The following is a 16,227-nucleotide window of genomic DNA, read 5'->3' as shown; positions in this document are numbered from 1 at the left end:
CTAGATAGTTTGTGCGTGTTTGTATTGATATGTAGGCTACGTGTGCCTTTTTAAAATGGATGTAGTTCTGTCCTTGAGCTATTCTTGGCTATTAATGTTCTGTATTGTTCATGTTTTGTGTGGACCACATGCTTTAGCAACCGCTAATGGGGATCCTAATAAAATACCAAATACCAAATCAGGAAATTGTTTGAACCCTTCTGCCCGACGTTAAAGATGACATACCAAATATTTGATCTCTGACCTGAGGAACCCTGGCTCTAAACGGAGACTGTCTGCCTCCCAAATGGCACTCTTTTCCCTTTAGCCCCCCTGGTCAAAATAGGTGCACTATAAAGGGAATAGGGTACCATTTGAGAGGAATCCTGTGTGTGTGTGTTTTGATTAGACGAGGCAGAGATTCTGAACATGCCTGACGTGTGTGACATTCCAACAGAATGCCGCCAAGCAAGCTGCAGCTGCAGCCACCCAGACCATCGCTGCCTCCCAGAATGCAGCAGCCTCCAACAAGAACACCGCCGCTCACCAGAAACTGGTGCAGAGCTGCAAGGTGCTGGGAATATGTCTCTTAATGCTTGCATTGAACAATTTCTATGCCTACTGTATTTATACAGCTATAATGGTGCTACTGACTACAGCTATATAGAAACTGTGGTTGAATACAGTACTGTATGTGTGTTGACTGTTTGCGTATGTGTGCGGCTCTCTAGGCCGTGGCAGACCACATTCCCCGGCTGGTCCAGGGGGTGAGGGGCAGCCAGGTCCAGCCTGAAGACCTCAGTACCCAGCTAGCCCTCATCATCGCCAGCCAGAACTTCCTACAGGTACACCCCCGGTGCTTGTCTGGCTCCTAATCTCACTACACATAGAATGAAGGAATCTCAATATATTGTACAGTGCTGATATGTGTGTGTGCTTGAAAGCTTCTAAATGTATATTATTGATGATGATGATGTCTAATACATGGGCAGGGCTGTGTTTGGTAGTCATAATAGATTCAAATAAAGACATATATTCTCTGGTACAAAACCTAATCTTCTAGGGATGATTTTGACATTTCTCTTCCTGTTTCTCCCATGACAGCCTGGCAGTAAGATGGTGACATCAGCGAAGTCATCTGTTCCCACGGTGATGGACCAGGCCGCTGCTATGCAGCTGGGTCAATGTGCCAAGAACTTGGCCACCAGCCTGGCAGAGCTCAGAACCGCAGCACAGAAGGTACACACACACACACACACACTTAAGTCATACCTGTCACTCACCTCTGTCACTTTGTGATGGTACATATCCCCTGTTAAGACTAGCCAGCTTCTGATGGACTCTGACACTAAATACCAGCTCAGATGGGTTAAAAGCTGTCAGTCTAGAATGACTAATTCAATGGTCTGCTCTCTCCCTGTGCTCTTTAGGCCCACGAAGCCTGCGGCCCCATGGAGATCCACTCAGCTCTCACAGCCGTCCAGACTCTGAAGACTGAGCTCCAAGACGCCAAGATGGCTGCCATAGAAAGGCAGCTGAAACCACTACCTGGAGAATCGGTCAGGGAAATCTGATGATTCATTGAATTAATCAACGTCTTTCATTACTTCTAGTGATTACTCTTTCATCCATTGCTGAGTCTGTTTGTCTGGGTGTCTGATGTACTGTGTGCTGTTCTCTCTGCAGTTGGAGAAGTGTGCTCAGGACCTGGGCAGCACCTCCAAGTCCGTGGGATCCTCCATGGCTCAGCTGCTCACCTGTGCTGCACAGGGCAACGAACACTACACAGGTACTGTACTACTGCCCTGGGGCTCCCAATCTAATGAGAGCAATACAGCTAAATAACAAAGTCATTAGCACCACCAGGATTTGTCTATAATAGTATATTTCACATTTCACTTTTACTACATATTTTGTTGTCTACAATGTTACTAAAAGCTTCAACATATTTTGAAGCTTCAAGGTCAGTAGAGATAGTTAGATTCAGCCTTTACTCTCTGGAAACTAGCACAAAGACTAAAGCAAAAAAAACTTCCCCTGCTTCAGTAGATGTGACATTCCATCAGTAAGCTTGTCTAGATGAATGGGGTAATGCAAGCTGATTCAATTTACTAGATTCCTCCCCAATGTGTTGTGTTGAAGCTGAAATGTCCCATTCCCTTGTTGAGGCAGTCAGCAGTTTAGACCTTATTAAACTAAACCAGAGGCTCTCGCTGCCTGGTATAGCACGCTGTCAACATGAGAGGGCGATGGATATCGGAGGTCATAAAATGCATTTATTAAGGCTTAATTCAATGTTCTGAATGTATTTGGATGTTCGACGCATCTGAATGTAAGAAGTCCTTTTCATTCAATTGCTGTGTGATACATCTGAGACATGATTACCTTAAGCTACATTTTAAGATTCAAATCAAATTTTATTTGTTACATGTTCCGTAAACAACAAGGGTAGACTAACAGTGAAATGCTTACTTACGGGGCCTTCCCAACAATGCAGAGAGAAAAATATAGAAAAAAATAAGAACACAAGGAATACATACACAATGAGTAACAATAACTTGGCTATATACACGGGGTACCAGTACCGAGTCGATGTGCAGGGGTACAAAGTACGATTTAGTGCAAAGAGGGTCATTGCCGATGTCCGGGTAGCTATTTGGTTAATTATTTAGTAGTCTTATGGCTTGGGAGTAGAAGCTGTTCGGGGTCCTGTTGGTTCCAGATGCATCGGTACCGCTTGCCGTGCGGCAGAAGAGAGAACTTGCCGTGCGGCAGAAGAGAGCTACTTGCAGCATATGCTTATTCCGTAATAACTCTTCTTTGTTTGTAACATTCCTAACCCTACTCACCATTTGTATATTTGCCTCCAGGGGTAGCAGCCAGAGAGACAGCCCAGGCCCTGAAGACTCTAGCCCAGGCAGCAAGGGGTGTGGCAGCCTCTACCACCAACCCTCAGGCAGCGGCGGCCATGTTGGATTCAGCCCGTGATGTTATGGAAGGCTCTGCCATGCTGATCCACGAGGCCAAGCAGGCCCTGGTCTCCCCCGGCGACGCAGAGAGCCAGCAGAGGCTAGCCCAGGTGAGTGGGGGACTTCAGTACAATAACGTGCAGAGCATCCATATAGGGATGAAGCTACTGGATATCTCTATAAAAGGCTCTGCTATGTGTATGTATATGGCTCTGCTAATGTCCATATTTTCCATCTGTTCAGTCTTGTTGTATAATTGTGCTCTGTCTGAATGGAGTGGACTGTGGTTGGTGCCTTTTTAGTTACAGAACCAAAGGGCTACTTGTGTTTTAATGTCACCACTTTTATTCAGAAAGTCTTGGCTTGTGTTACAGTGAAGGCCAAGTGAGAGGCAACTATTTTTATTGGAGTGCTTCCACAGATCACTTCTCACACTACAGTACCTGGTTGTGAATAATAAAATGATTAACTTTTCATAGACAAATAATAGTTTACGTTTTATCAGCCCAGCTGAACATAACATTGATCACCTGTCAAACACAGTGAGGTATTCCTCCTCCTGCTGCTGTAGAAGGAGATGTACAGCCTTAAGCACACATCAAATATGAATGCATAGTCCTCCCCATATATCCTTCCCACCAGATGAATAAATGATGCATCTATAGATGGAGATAAAGAGACAGACTGGACAAAGTATTGTGGTGTTTGTTCTGTTCCTTTGCAAATGAGAGAGAAATAGGGCCCATTTTACATGGTGTCTAAGATCGCTTTGGTTTTGAATGGAATCCAATGAATGGAATCCAATTAAATCAACTGTGTGTGAGTCCTTGAATTCCTCTTTGGATGATTAACTCTTTCAAATCTGACTAAATAAAAGGCTTCAATTGTGTCCATTTGTATATTTTCAGGTAGTCCTAGTTGTGCATTCAGTAATCCTTTCAGCAGCACGACTCATGTTCTGCTGCTAGGCCCCACAGGGACACAGACATATTGGTTGGCATATGTTCTGTTGGAAACAGAAGTGCAAATTAGTAACATCAATTACTCCGCTATGCTTCTTGGCTCATTAGCATTTTAAGATTGTGATTGCAGCTCAACAACGTCACTGCTGTGGAAAACACCTCAGTTCACGCACAAATGATCACACTTGACACACACGCAAGCGCGCGCACACACGTACACTCGTGCTCACACACACCTGTTCTCTCTGTTTCAGGTGGCCAAGGCTGTGTCCCACTCTCTGAATAACTGTGTCAACTGCCTGCCTGGTCAGAAAGATGTGGACATGGCCCTCAGGAACATTGGAGAGGCCAGCAAGAAACTGCTGGGAGAAACGGTGAGTTCTACACTTCCTTAAGTAAAGATGAGTTTATTGAATAAACATTCACGTAAAGCCACTGATTACCCCAGAGTTAATCACCCATTTATGGATTTAAAACTGCTGCTAGGTCTAACACTTATCTAATGTTTTTACACCAAACATATATTTATTGCACCACAACCTAAACACTGATTCGCTATGCCTGTCTTTCTGTTGTCTCTCTCTGTTTTTCTCTATCTCTTATCTTTCTCTCTCTCTCTCTCTCTCTCTCTGTAGCTCCCTCCATCCACCAAGTCGTTCCAGGAGGCCCAGAGCGAGCTGAACCAGACGGCAGCAGATCTGAACCAATCAGCAGGAGACGTGGTCCACGCCTCCCGTGGCTCCAGCACCCAGCTCGCAGACGCTTCTGGGAAGTTCAGCGAAGACTTTGATGAGTTCTTGGATGCCGGCATTGAGATGGCTGGGCACACCCAGGTGCAGTCACAGTGCTCTGTCTGTGTGGTACTGAACCTGGAAAATGTTCATTAGGGCACACAATAGTAATGGAAAACCAAAATGTGCATTTCTTATTGACAAGTTCATATAGTACCTCCCTGTTCCACTCAGTTCATATAGTACCTCCCTGTTCCACTCAGTTCATATAGTACCTCCCTGTTCCACTCAGTTCATATAGTACCTCCCCGTTCCACTCAGTTCATATAGTACCTCCCTGTTCCACTCAGTTCATATAGTACCTCCCTGTTCCACTCAGTTCATATAGTACCTCCCCGTTCCACTCAGTTCATATACACTGCTCAAAAAAATAAAGGGAACACTTAAACAACACAATGTAACTCCAAGACAATCACACTTCTGTGAAATCAAACTGTCCACTTAGGAAGCAACACTGATTGACAATACATTTCACATGCTGTTGTGCAAATGGAATAGACAACAGGTGGAAATTATAGGCAATTAGCAAGACACCTCCAATAAAGAAGTGGTTCTGCAGGTGGTGACCACAGACCACTTCTCAGTTCCTATGCTTCCTGGCTGATGTTTTGGTCACTTTTGGATGCTGGTGGTGCTTTCACTCTAGTGGTAGCATGAGATGGAGTCTACAACCCACACAAGTGGCTCAGGTAGTGCAGCTCATCCAGGATGGCACATCAATGCGAGCTGTGGCAAGAAGGTTTGCTGTGTCTGTCAGCGTAGTGTCCAGAGCATGGAGGCGCTACCAGGAGACAGGCCAGTACATCAGGAGACGTGGAGGAGGCCGTAGGAGGGCAACAACCCAGCAGCAGGACCGCTACCTCCGCCTTTGTGCAAGGAGGAGCAGGAGGAGCACTGCCAGAGCCCTGCAAAATGACCTCCAGCAGGCCACAAATGTGCATGTGTCTGCTCAAACGGTCAGAAACAGACTCCATGAGGGTGGTATGAGGGCCCGACGTCCACAGGTGGGGGTTGTGCTTACAGCCTAACACCGTGCAGGACGTTTGGCATTTGCCAGAGAACACCAAGATTGGCAAATTCGCCACTGGCGCCCTGTGCTCTTCACAGATGAAAGCAGGTTCACACTGAGCACATGTGACAGACATGACAGAGTCTGGAGACGCCGTGGAGAACGTTCTGCTGCCTGCAACATCCTCCAGCATGACCGGTTTGGCGGTGGGTCAGTCATGGTGTGGGGTGGCATTTCTTTGGGGGGCCGCACAGCCCTCCATGTGCTCGCCAGAGGTAGCCTGACTGCCATTAGGTACCGAGATGAGATCCTCAGACCCCTTGTGAGACCATATGCTGGTGCGGTTGGCCCTGGGTTCCTCCTAATGCAAGACAATGCTAGACCTCATGTGGCTGGAGTGTGTCAGCAGTTCCTGCAAGAGGAAGGAATTGATGCTATGGACTGGCCCGCCCGTTCCCCAGACCTGAATCCAATTGAGCACATCTGGGACATCATGTCTCGCTCCATCCACCAACGCCACGTTGCACCACAGACTGTCCAGGAGTTGGCGGATGCTTTAGTCCAGGTCTGGGAGGAGATCTCTCTGGAGACCATCCGCCACCTCATCAGGAGCATGCCCAGGCGTTGTAGGGAGGTCATACAGGCACGTGGAGGCCACACACACTACTGAGCCTCATTTTGACTTGTTTTAAGGACATTACATCAAAGTTGGATCAGCCTGTAGTGTGGTTTTCCACTTTAATTTTGAGGGTGACTCCAAATCCAGACCTCCATGGGTTGATACATTTGATTTCCATTGATAATTTTTGTGTGATTTTGTTGTCAGCACATTCAACTATGTAAAGAAAAAAGTATTTAACAATATTATTTCATTCATTCAGATCTAGGATGTGTTGTTTAAGTGTTCCCTTTATTTTTTTTAGCAGTGTAGTACCTCCCCGTTCCACTCAGTTCATATAGTACCTCCCTGTTCCACTCAGTTCATATAGTACCTCCCTGTTCCACTCAGTTCATATAGTACCTCCCCGTTCCACTCAGTTCATATAGTACCTCCCCGTTCCACTCAGTTCATATAGTACCTCCCCGTTCCACTCAGTTCATATAGTACCTCCCCGTTCCACTCAGTTCATATAGTACCTCCCCGTTCCACTCAGTTCATATAGTACCTCCCCGTTCCACTCAGTTCATATAGTACCTCCCCGTTCCACTCAGTTCATATAGTACCTCCCCGTTCCACTCAGTTCATATAGTACCTCCCAGTTCCACTCAGTTTCTGAGAAATATATATGTTTTGTTCCGTGCCTACTGAACACGACTGAGGCACCACACAGGAGTTTTTGTGTGACTGTAATTTATTTACGTAATCCTTTTGGATATAAGGCCCTACTGTACTGTACAATTGATCAAGCTGATATGATGGAAAATGCAGGGTGAAAAGTTCCCCAATTGGCCTCAAAAGACATAGCTTGGCCAACCATCAGTCAATCTATTTGTTGATTAACTTTCTTCATAGATACAGAATATTTAATTTAATTGCCTCAGAGTGGCGGTCAGTTAAATTTAGTCTAAATAAGATGACAGTTGAAGGTCTTGTCCGGGCTGCCTTGCTGATGAGGAAGGAGTAAATCTTAGTGGCATGACACCGATTACCAAATCAGACCCAGGTGACTGCAGGGACTGCCAGCAACAGAGTTGGAACCATAGCATCTATGTTTAGATCAGAGTTTGAGGGGAACAATGGACATGTTAAGAATGGAGTAGCTAGAGAATAACAGAGGTACCGTTCTCCTATTAATCTGACTGATGTTTTGTACCAGGACCAGGGTAGGGATAGTCACATTTTCTAGTTGTTTCAGCATTGATTAGCGCTATACAGCCGTGTCATTGCTCTGAGGAGATGATCTGTCTACAAAAATGGATCAGTTACTAGGCAGATTTGGGTTCATTTAGCCCCTCTAAAAGGTTAGCAACATTTCTGTCTGACTTTTATATACGATTGAGTTACAACTAGTGTTCAGGACTTCTAATAATTGGTGATTTTACTGTGGATGTTGTAGAGGAAAGATGACCAGATCCAGGTGATAGGCAACCTGAAGAACATCTCCATGGCTTCCAGCAAGCTGCTCCTGGCAGCCAAGTCTCTGTCTGTAGACCCTGGGGCGGCTAACGCCAAGAACCTTCTGGCTGCTGCTGCAAGGTACCTACCATACACTACCCTCTATGTGGGCTCTCAAAATACCACACCTGTTGATTGGTTATTTATTATGTCATGTTTGATTTAGAACAAGAGATTTTCCACCAACAGTTCATTCAACGTTTGCAATGTGTTACAATAAACTTATGCCAGGGCCAAAGCAATGGGAGGTTTCACTGTGCCTAAGGAAGGGGCAAGGCTTTTGATGTGACACACATGCGCTCCTCACTCTCACACCTCCAGTATAGCTCCACTTCACAGCAGAAATGTCCTCCTAGGTGGTAGATGAAGTGCTGTCTCCCTTCAGGCTTGTGGAGGCTGTTAATTTCCTGTCTGGTAATTGGAAGTTTAAGAGGGAGGGAGGGAGGTGTGACTGAAATGTTTGACTGGCTCACTGAAGAGAGAGAGAAGGAGGGATGAGGAAGGGGGGAGAGACCAGAGGGACCCAGTGCACCTTATTAGATTTGGAACCAATGGAGCCTGGGACCTTGTGTTTGTGTAATGGAGCTGAACGCTGGTCTAAGTGCCTCTCATTTTGAACTTTTCCTCTCTCTCTCTCGCTCTCGCTCTCACTCTCTCTCGCTCCTTTCCCTCCCATCTTGTGTTTCAGAGCAGTGACAGAGAGCATTAACCAGCTAATCACACTGGCCACTCAGCAGGCCCCGGGACAGAAAGAGTGTGACAATGCCTTACGAGAGCTGGAGGTACCATCAACATCAACAACTTACATCAATAACATTAGCTTTACTGATAACAGCTGCAGTCATAGTGGTGGTAGCAGGAGTGTTAGTTGGAGCAGTAATGGTGTTAGTAAAAGCAGTGTCATCTGTTGCAGCCTTTGTTGTTATGAGAGATGGGATAATAGCATCATTAAAGTGGGTTATGTTTAAATGTTGAATAGTATAGATTGTGGGAGTGCTCCAGGACAATGTTTACTCCCTAATAATGATCTTTCTGTTTTCATGTAGCTCATTTAATTTAATCTATAATGGGTTTCTCTGGTTTTAGTTAAATTAGCCAGTTCCCTTCTCTAGATTTTAAGAGATGTTTTCCCTCTCCTCTCAGGCGGTGAAAGGAATGCTGGCCAACCCCAACGAGCCAGTCAGCGACCTCTCCTACTTCGACTGCATCGAGAGCGTCATGGAGAACTCCAAGGTAGGGAGGGCCACGACCCTGAGCGCTGCTGAACGAGCAAACATAACCACAACCTCCAGACAGATGGAAAGGAGGAGAGGTGGAGAGATGGGAGGGCGAGGGGAGAAAGAGCGGTGACCTGCCTGGCTGAGGAATGCAACAGCTTAACTTCTAATCCCTCCCTTTCTTCTCCTGCTCTCTTCCTCTGTTCCCCCTGTTCTTTCAGGTCCTGGGAGAGTCCATGGCTGGCATTTCTCAGAACTGTAAAACCGGGGACGTGCCAGCGTTTGGGGACTGTGTGGGAGTGGCCTCCAAGGCCCTGTGTGGGCTCACTGAGGCTGCAGGACAGGTGAGGACACATGCGACTAAGTATCTGCTCTGGACCTACCAGACATACTGTGTGTCATCATCATGTGTGAATATGTGAGCACCCTATGTGTGCTCTCTGCTTGAGCTAGGGAGTGCTGTGCTGTTTTTCCACTACTGACCATTTCAGGGTTTTCCCTTACTACATCAATATACCACACATGAGTTGGCTTTGTCCATCTGTGGGTAGACCAGATGGTGTCTTCAGTAAAAAGCTGCTATTTTATAACATTCTAGCCTACCTGTTTTCTGCTACTATGAGACCCACGTCTGGTGCCACAGTGTGTTGATATCTCTCCTCCTCTCCTCAGGCCTCCTACCTGGTGGGCGTGTCTGACCCCAACAGTCAGGCAGGGCATCAGGGATTGGTCGACCCCATCCAGTTTGCACGAGCCAATCAGGCGATCCAGATGGCCTGTCAGAACCTGGTGGATCCGGACAGCAGCCCCTCACAGGTCAGTTGGGACATAATAACACAGGTTTGTTTGGTTTTGTTTGTTTACTAACTAGTCAGGTTTGGTTGATATGAAGAGCCTATTGAAATGAGATGTTTATGAGCAATCAGCTGCTCCCTTTGTCATGTTTACCTCTTGTCATCTACTTTAGAAAAATCATCACTAGCTGCTGATTTGTTGTTGTCCTTCATCTGATGTGTTATGATTTGTCTGTCTAGACACCCGGGTTGCCTCCCACCACGTACCAATGTTCCGGTTTAGGGTATGGCTTTCTGAGACTATGTTATGGTGGGTTTTTCCAGGTGCTGTCGTCTGCCACCATCGTAGCGAAGCACACGTCAGCTCTGTGCAACGCCTGTCGCCTGGCCTCCTCCAAGACGGCCAACCCCACAGCCAAGAGGCACTTTGTCCAGTCTGCCAAGGAGGTGGCCAACAGCACAGCCAACCTGGTTAAAACTATAAAGGTAAGATTGCGGACTCCAATTAGTTTTTTTTTAACTGACAGACTGGCCCATTATGTGTGTATTTCTATGTTTCTTAATGTCTTTCTCTCTAGGCTCTGGATGGGGATTTCTCTCAGGAGAACAGGAACACGTGTCTGGTGGCGACAGCTCCACTCATAGAGGCTGTTGAGAACCTCACAGCGTTTGCGTCTAATCCAGAGTTTGCCAGCGTCCCTGCTCAGATCAGCAATGAGGTATGACTGTACAGACTTCTGGCCATTTCTAAACATGGTACTCCGTTCAACTTGTGTGAAAGTTGAAACCTTATATTGAACTCTGTGAGACAAACTGCAATGACATTGTGGGTGTAGAAAACGTTTACGTTAAACAGTTTATTTTTCATGGTTGTCATGGAGATGTTCATCTTTCGTTTGTTTATGTGCAGGGCTCTGCTGCTCAGGAGCCCATCCTCCAATCAGCTCGCTCCATGCTGGACAGCTCCACCCACCTGCTGAAGACTGCACGTTCACTGGTTATTAACCCCAAAGACCCGCCCACCTGGTCAGTCCTGGCTGGCCACTCTCGGACTGTGTCCGACTCCATCAAAGGTCTCATCACGGCCATCAGGTTAGTACAGTGACAGCACTGCACCTCTTAATGGCCTGGACATAGACATCTGTTAGAACTCATTAAGTTATGATACAGAGCTATAATAACCTTCAGAGGGTTGGACAAGACCATAATGTACATCCTTGATCTCTGATTGGCTGATTTGGCTCGAAGGCTATTGATTGGCTTACTCAAGGTTTGTCAAAATTGACCATCTCTCAAGATCTCTATGATCCTGTCGTATGCCTGATAGCTAATAAAAAGCATGAGCTGGCGTACACCCAGAGACCATTATTTAGTGTAGAGGTGCTGACTAACGGTGAATAAACTGTAAGCTATAAAAACAGAGAGTCTCCATATGTATAACCTCCCAGTAATTTATTGGGTAATAAAACACCAACGTTTCGGCATCACCCTGAAGAAGGCACTGTAGGTTATACATATGGAGACTCTCTTTGTTTTTATAGGATACCTGAAAGCTGACATATTTATTCCTCTTTTCCTCTCTATTCCCTGTTTCTCTCTCTCCTCCTCTCAGGGACAAGGCTCCAGGCCAGAGGGAGTGTGACTACTCCATAGATAACATCAACAGATGTATTCGGAACATTGAGCAGGCCTCGCTAGCCGCAGTCAGCCAGAACCTGGCCAGCAGGGATGACATCTCACTGGAGGTACTGATCACTAATGAGACACTGCACACTCTGCTGATGCACAGGCAACCCCCCTCTCTCTCTTGCTTTCTCTCGCTCTCTCGTTCTCCATCCTTCTCTCCCTTTACCTATCTCTCTCTCAATCTCTCTGTCCATTAGTGGGCTACAGATCTTTGATTTTAATGAAGTTAAAAGCAGTTTGGACAGGGAGTGTCAGAACTTGCCTTGCATAATGATCAATGTTGAGATTTGATTATTTTACTCTGGCCAATCCCATCAGGCCTTGCAAGAGCAGCTGTCGTCCACAGTGCAAGAGATTGGCTACCTGATCGACCCAATATCTACAGCCGCCAGAGGGGAGGCTGCCCAACTAGGACACAAGGTAACTAGTTGCAGCATCATCACTGTTACCAATACTAGGTCCAAATCACCTTGTCAGGTGCAGTCAATGGCTGCATTCCAAGGTGTGTTTTATTTTTTGCAGTTGTGCTACACATCCCAGAAGATCACTAAACACTTCTCCAGGTGTTGCGAGATCTTGTAATCTGCAGCGCAGCTGCAAAAAATGACAACCCCCACCTGAACATTGTGACTGCAATACACATGCTTGACTGCAATAAATGACGATCTGGAACGCAACAATAGTCAGTCTAACACATTAACCTTGACCCCTGTCTTTCCCAGGTGACCCAGCTGGCAGGCTACTTTGAGCCTCTGATCATGGCGTCGGTGGGCGTGGCATCCAAGCTGCAGGACCACCAGCAGCAGATGACCTTCCTGGACCAGACTAAGACCATGGCAGAGTCCGCCCTGCAGATGATCTACGCAGCCAAGGAGGGCGGAGGAAACCCCAAGGTATGGGTAAATATGGGCAATATGGCCAAAATGTCATGTCACAATATTTTTCTAATTTATGATGGTATTTTAAAGTATCTGAATAACACAAGTTCTAAATATGTTTTATTAGTAGTGCATGCCCCTAGGATGGCAACAAATGAATTATAAGTGTTTTTAATGGGCTTTCTCCATTCTAATTGTTTTATACTTAAGTAGGACAAAACTGACAGTGAAGTAGTCCAACTTTTCATTTATTTAGCACTGTATCAACCTATCATCATAGACCGTATTGTAAAAATCCATACCGGTATGTGGATCCATACCAGTCTACCTTAAAATACGAAACATGGCTCAGCCCTACCCCAGGGTGAACCACCACAGGAGTTTGGGTCTTTGAAAATAACGCTATGTAAAACCTCCCATCATTACACATTACAACAACTTTAATTGATTGGATTTATAAATTGCTCAAAGTGCTTTACAACACAAGGGGGAAACTCACCTCATCTTTATTGATTATGCAATATAACCTAAGCAATTGCTTAGAACTAATACATCTATTGTTTGAACAATAATTAATAATATATAGACTTTTCTAAATGTAACCTTGGAAGTGAAGACTAGTAGTCTAACCTATGTCTCTGTCTGTATGAAGGCTTCCCATACCCATGATGCCATAGCGGAGGCTGCTCAGCTGATGAGGGAGGCGGTGGATGACATCATGGTGACCCTGAACGAGGCTGCCAGTGAAGGGGGTATGGTGGGAGGCATGGTGGACTCCATCGCTGAGGCCATGGGCAGGGTGAGTTGGGGTGACGGAGGGCAGGATGAGTGGGGTGTGGGGGGCATGGTGGATTCTATCGATGAGGCCATGGGCAGGGTGTGTTGGGGTGACGGAGGGCAGGATGAGTGGGGTGTGGGGGGCATGGTGGATTCTATCGATGAGGCCATGGGCAGGGTGAGTTGGGGTGACGGAGGGCAGGATCAATGGGGTGTGGGGGGCATGGTGGACTCCATCGCTCAGGCCATGGGCAGGGTGTGTTGGGGTGACGGAGGGCAGGATGAGTGGGGTGTGGGGGGCATGGTGGACTCCATCGCTGAGGCCATGGGCAGGGTGAGAGGAAGACGCAGCAACACAGCTCCGTGTCAACATACTATTGTAAGACTGGCAATGAGAAGGATAGAGAGTGCTTTTGCCATTATTGTAAATAATCAATATCCTTGGCTGTGTAGGAAGAGGAAGCCTTGAATGTTAAAACAGCTTGTTGCATCTCTCTCTTTCTCTTTCTTCCTGTCCCTTCTCTATCTCGATCTCTCTCTCTCTGAACAAGTGCTCTGGGCAAGCTGTAGAATCTCAGACGTGCTGTGTTTTGTCTCCAATTCGATCTGCATCTATGCTGCGGTTTATGTCGTGAATCAAATCAAATTTTATTGGCCACATGCGCCAAATACAACAGGTGCAGACATTACAGTGAAATGCTTACTTACAGCCCTTAACCAACAGTGCATTTATTTTTTATAAAAAAGTAGAATAAAACAACAAAAAAGTGTTGAGGAAAAAGAGAGCAGAAGTAAAATAAAATAACAGTAGGGAGGCTATATATACAGGGGGGTACTGATGCAGAGTCAATGTGCGGGGGCGCCGGCTAGTTGAGGTAGTTGAAGTAATATGTACATGTGGGTAGAGTTAAAGTGACTATGCATAAATAATTAACAGAGTAGCAGCAGCGTAAAAAGATGGGGTGGGGGGGGGCAGTGAAAATAGTCCGGGTAGCCATGATTAGCTGTTCAGGAGTCTTATGGCTTGGGGGTAGAAGCTGTTGAGAAGTCTTTTGGACCTAGACTTGGCACTCCGGTACTGCTTGCCGTGCGGTAGCAGAGAGAACAGTCTATGACTAGGGTGGCTGGAGTCTTTGACAATTTTGAGGGCCTTCCTCTGCCTGGTATAGAGGTCCTGGATGGCAGGAAGCTTGGCCCCAGTGATGTACTGGGCCGTACGCACTACCCTCTGTAGTGCCTTGCGGTCGGAGGCCAAGCAGTTGCCATACCAGGCGGTGATGCAACCAGTCAGGATGCTCTCGATGGTGCAGCTGTAGAATTTTTTGAGGATCTGAGGACCCATGCCAAATCTTTTCAGTCTCCTGAGGGGGAATAGGCTTTGTCGTGCCCTCTTCACGACTGTCTTGGTGTGTTTGGACCATGATAGTTCGTTGGTGATGTGGACACCAAGGAACTTGAAGCTCTCAACCTGTTCAACTACAGCCCCGTCGATGAGAATGGGGGCGTGCTCAGTCCTCTTTTTTTCCCTGTAGTCCACAATCATCTCCTTTGTCTTGGTCACGTTGAGGGAGAGGTTGTTATCCTGGCACCACACGGCCAGGTCTCTGACCTCCTCCCTATAGGCTGTCTCATCGTTGTCGGTGATCAGGCCTACCACTGTTGTGTCGTCGGCAAACTTAATGATGGTGTTGGAGTCGTGCCAAGCCATGCAGTCATGGGTGAACAGGGAGTACAGGAGGGGACTGAGCACGCACCCCTGAGGGGCCCCCGTGTTGAGGATCAGTGTGGCAGATGTGTTATTACCTACCCTTACCACCTGGGGGCGGCCCGTCAGGAAGTCCAGGATCCAGTTGCAGAGGGAGGTGTTTAGTCCCAGGATCCTTAGCTTAGTGATGAGCTTTGAGGGCACTATGGTCTTGAATGCTGAGCTGTAGTCAATGAATAGCATTCTCACGTAGGTGTTCCTCTTGTCCAGGTGGGAAAGGGCAGTGTGGAGTGCAATAGAGATTGCATCATCTGTGGATCTGTTGGGGCGGTATGCAAATTGGAGTGGGTCTAGGGTTTCTGGGATAATGGTGTTGATGTGAGCCATGACCAGCCTTTCAAAGCACTTCATGGCTACAGACGTCAGTGCTACGGGTCGGTAGTCATTTAGGCAGGTTATCTTAGAGTCCTTGGGCACGGGGACTATGGTGGTCTGCTTGAAACATGTTGGTATTACAGACTCAGTCAGGGACATGTTGAAAATGTCAGTGAAGACACTTGCCAGTTCAAATCAAATCAAATCAAATCAAATTTTATTGGTCACATGCGCCGAATACAACAGGTGCAGACATTACAGTGAAATGCTTACTTACAGCCCTTAACCAACAGTGCATTTATTTTAAACAAAAAAGTAAGAATAAAACAACAACAAAAAAGTGTTGAGAAAAAAAGAGCAGAAGTAAAATAAAGTGACAGTAGGGAGGCTATATATACAGTAAAATAAAGTGACAGTAGGGAGGCTATATATACAGGGGGGTACCGTTGCATAGTCAATGTGCGGGGGCACCGGCTAGTTGAGGTAGTTGAGGTAATATGTACATGTGGGTAGAGTTAAAGTGACTATGCATAAATACTTAACAGAGTAGCAGCAGCGTAAAAAGGATGGGGTGGGGGGGCAGTGCAAATAGTCCGGGTAGCCATGATTAGCTGTTCAGGAGTCTTATGGCTTGGGGGTAGAAGCTGTTGAGAAGTCTTTTGGACCTAGACTTGGCACTCCGGTACCGCTTGCCGTGCGGTAGCAGAGAGAACAGTCTATGACTAGGGTGGCTGGAGTCTTTGACAATTTTGAGGGCCTTCCTCTGACACCGCCTGGTATAGAGGTCCTGGATGGCAGGGAGCTTTGCCCCAGTGATGTACTGGGCCGTACGCACTACCCTCTGTAGTGCCTTGCGGTCAGAGGCCAAGCAGTTGCCATACCAGGCGGTGATGCAACCAGTCAGGATGCTCTCGATGGTGCAGCTGTAGAATTTTTTGAGGATCTGAGGACCCATGCCAAATCTTTTTA

General features: G+C 46.6%; 1 protein-coding gene across 1 annotated transcript in view; it reads left to right on the top strand.

Moving 5' to 3' along the window:
* Positions 1–16,227, top strand: part of LOC311114786 (talin-2) — a 119,414-nt gene that overhangs the window by 86,326 nt on the left and 16,861 nt on the right. Inside the window, exons 24-43 of the mRNA XM_084190024.1 lie at positions 437–550; positions 711–824; positions 1,084–1,218; positions 1,410–1,538; positions 1,666–1,768; positions 2,850–3,058; positions 4,165–4,284; positions 4,546–4,743; positions 7,768–7,907; positions 8,515–8,608; positions 8,970–9,059; positions 9,265–9,387; positions 9,716–9,859; positions 10,162–10,323; positions 10,416–10,556; positions 10,748–10,929; positions 11,450–11,582; positions 11,842–11,943; positions 12,246–12,416; positions 13,054–13,200. Coding sequence (XP_084046150.1) covers positions 437–550; positions 711–824; positions 1,084–1,218; positions 1,410–1,538; positions 1,666–1,768; positions 2,850–3,058; positions 4,165–4,284; positions 4,546–4,743; positions 7,768–7,907; positions 8,515–8,608; positions 8,970–9,059; positions 9,265–9,387; positions 9,716–9,859; positions 10,162–10,323; positions 10,416–10,556; positions 10,748–10,929; positions 11,450–11,582; positions 11,842–11,943; positions 12,246–12,416; positions 13,054–13,200 — 2,751 coding nt within the window. The remainder of the gene's footprint in view (positions 1–436; positions 551–710; positions 825–1,083; positions 1,219–1,409; positions 1,539–1,665; positions 1,769–2,849; positions 3,059–4,164; positions 4,285–4,545; positions 4,744–7,767; positions 7,908–8,514; positions 8,609–8,969; positions 9,060–9,264; positions 9,388–9,715; positions 9,860–10,161; positions 10,324–10,415; positions 10,557–10,747; positions 10,930–11,449; positions 11,583–11,841; positions 11,944–12,245; positions 12,417–13,053; positions 13,201–16,227) is intronic.

Source organism: Coregonus lavaretus (assembly GCF_964263955.1).
Source record: "Coregonus lavaretus genome assembly, contig: HAP1_SCAFFOLD_467, whole genome shotgun sequence".
Lineage (NCBI taxonomy): Eukaryota > Metazoa > Chordata > Actinopteri > Salmoniformes > Salmonidae > Coregonus > Coregonus lavaretus.
Note: the sequence above shows the minus strand (reverse complement) of the source record. Positions and strands in the feature narration are given on the sequence as shown.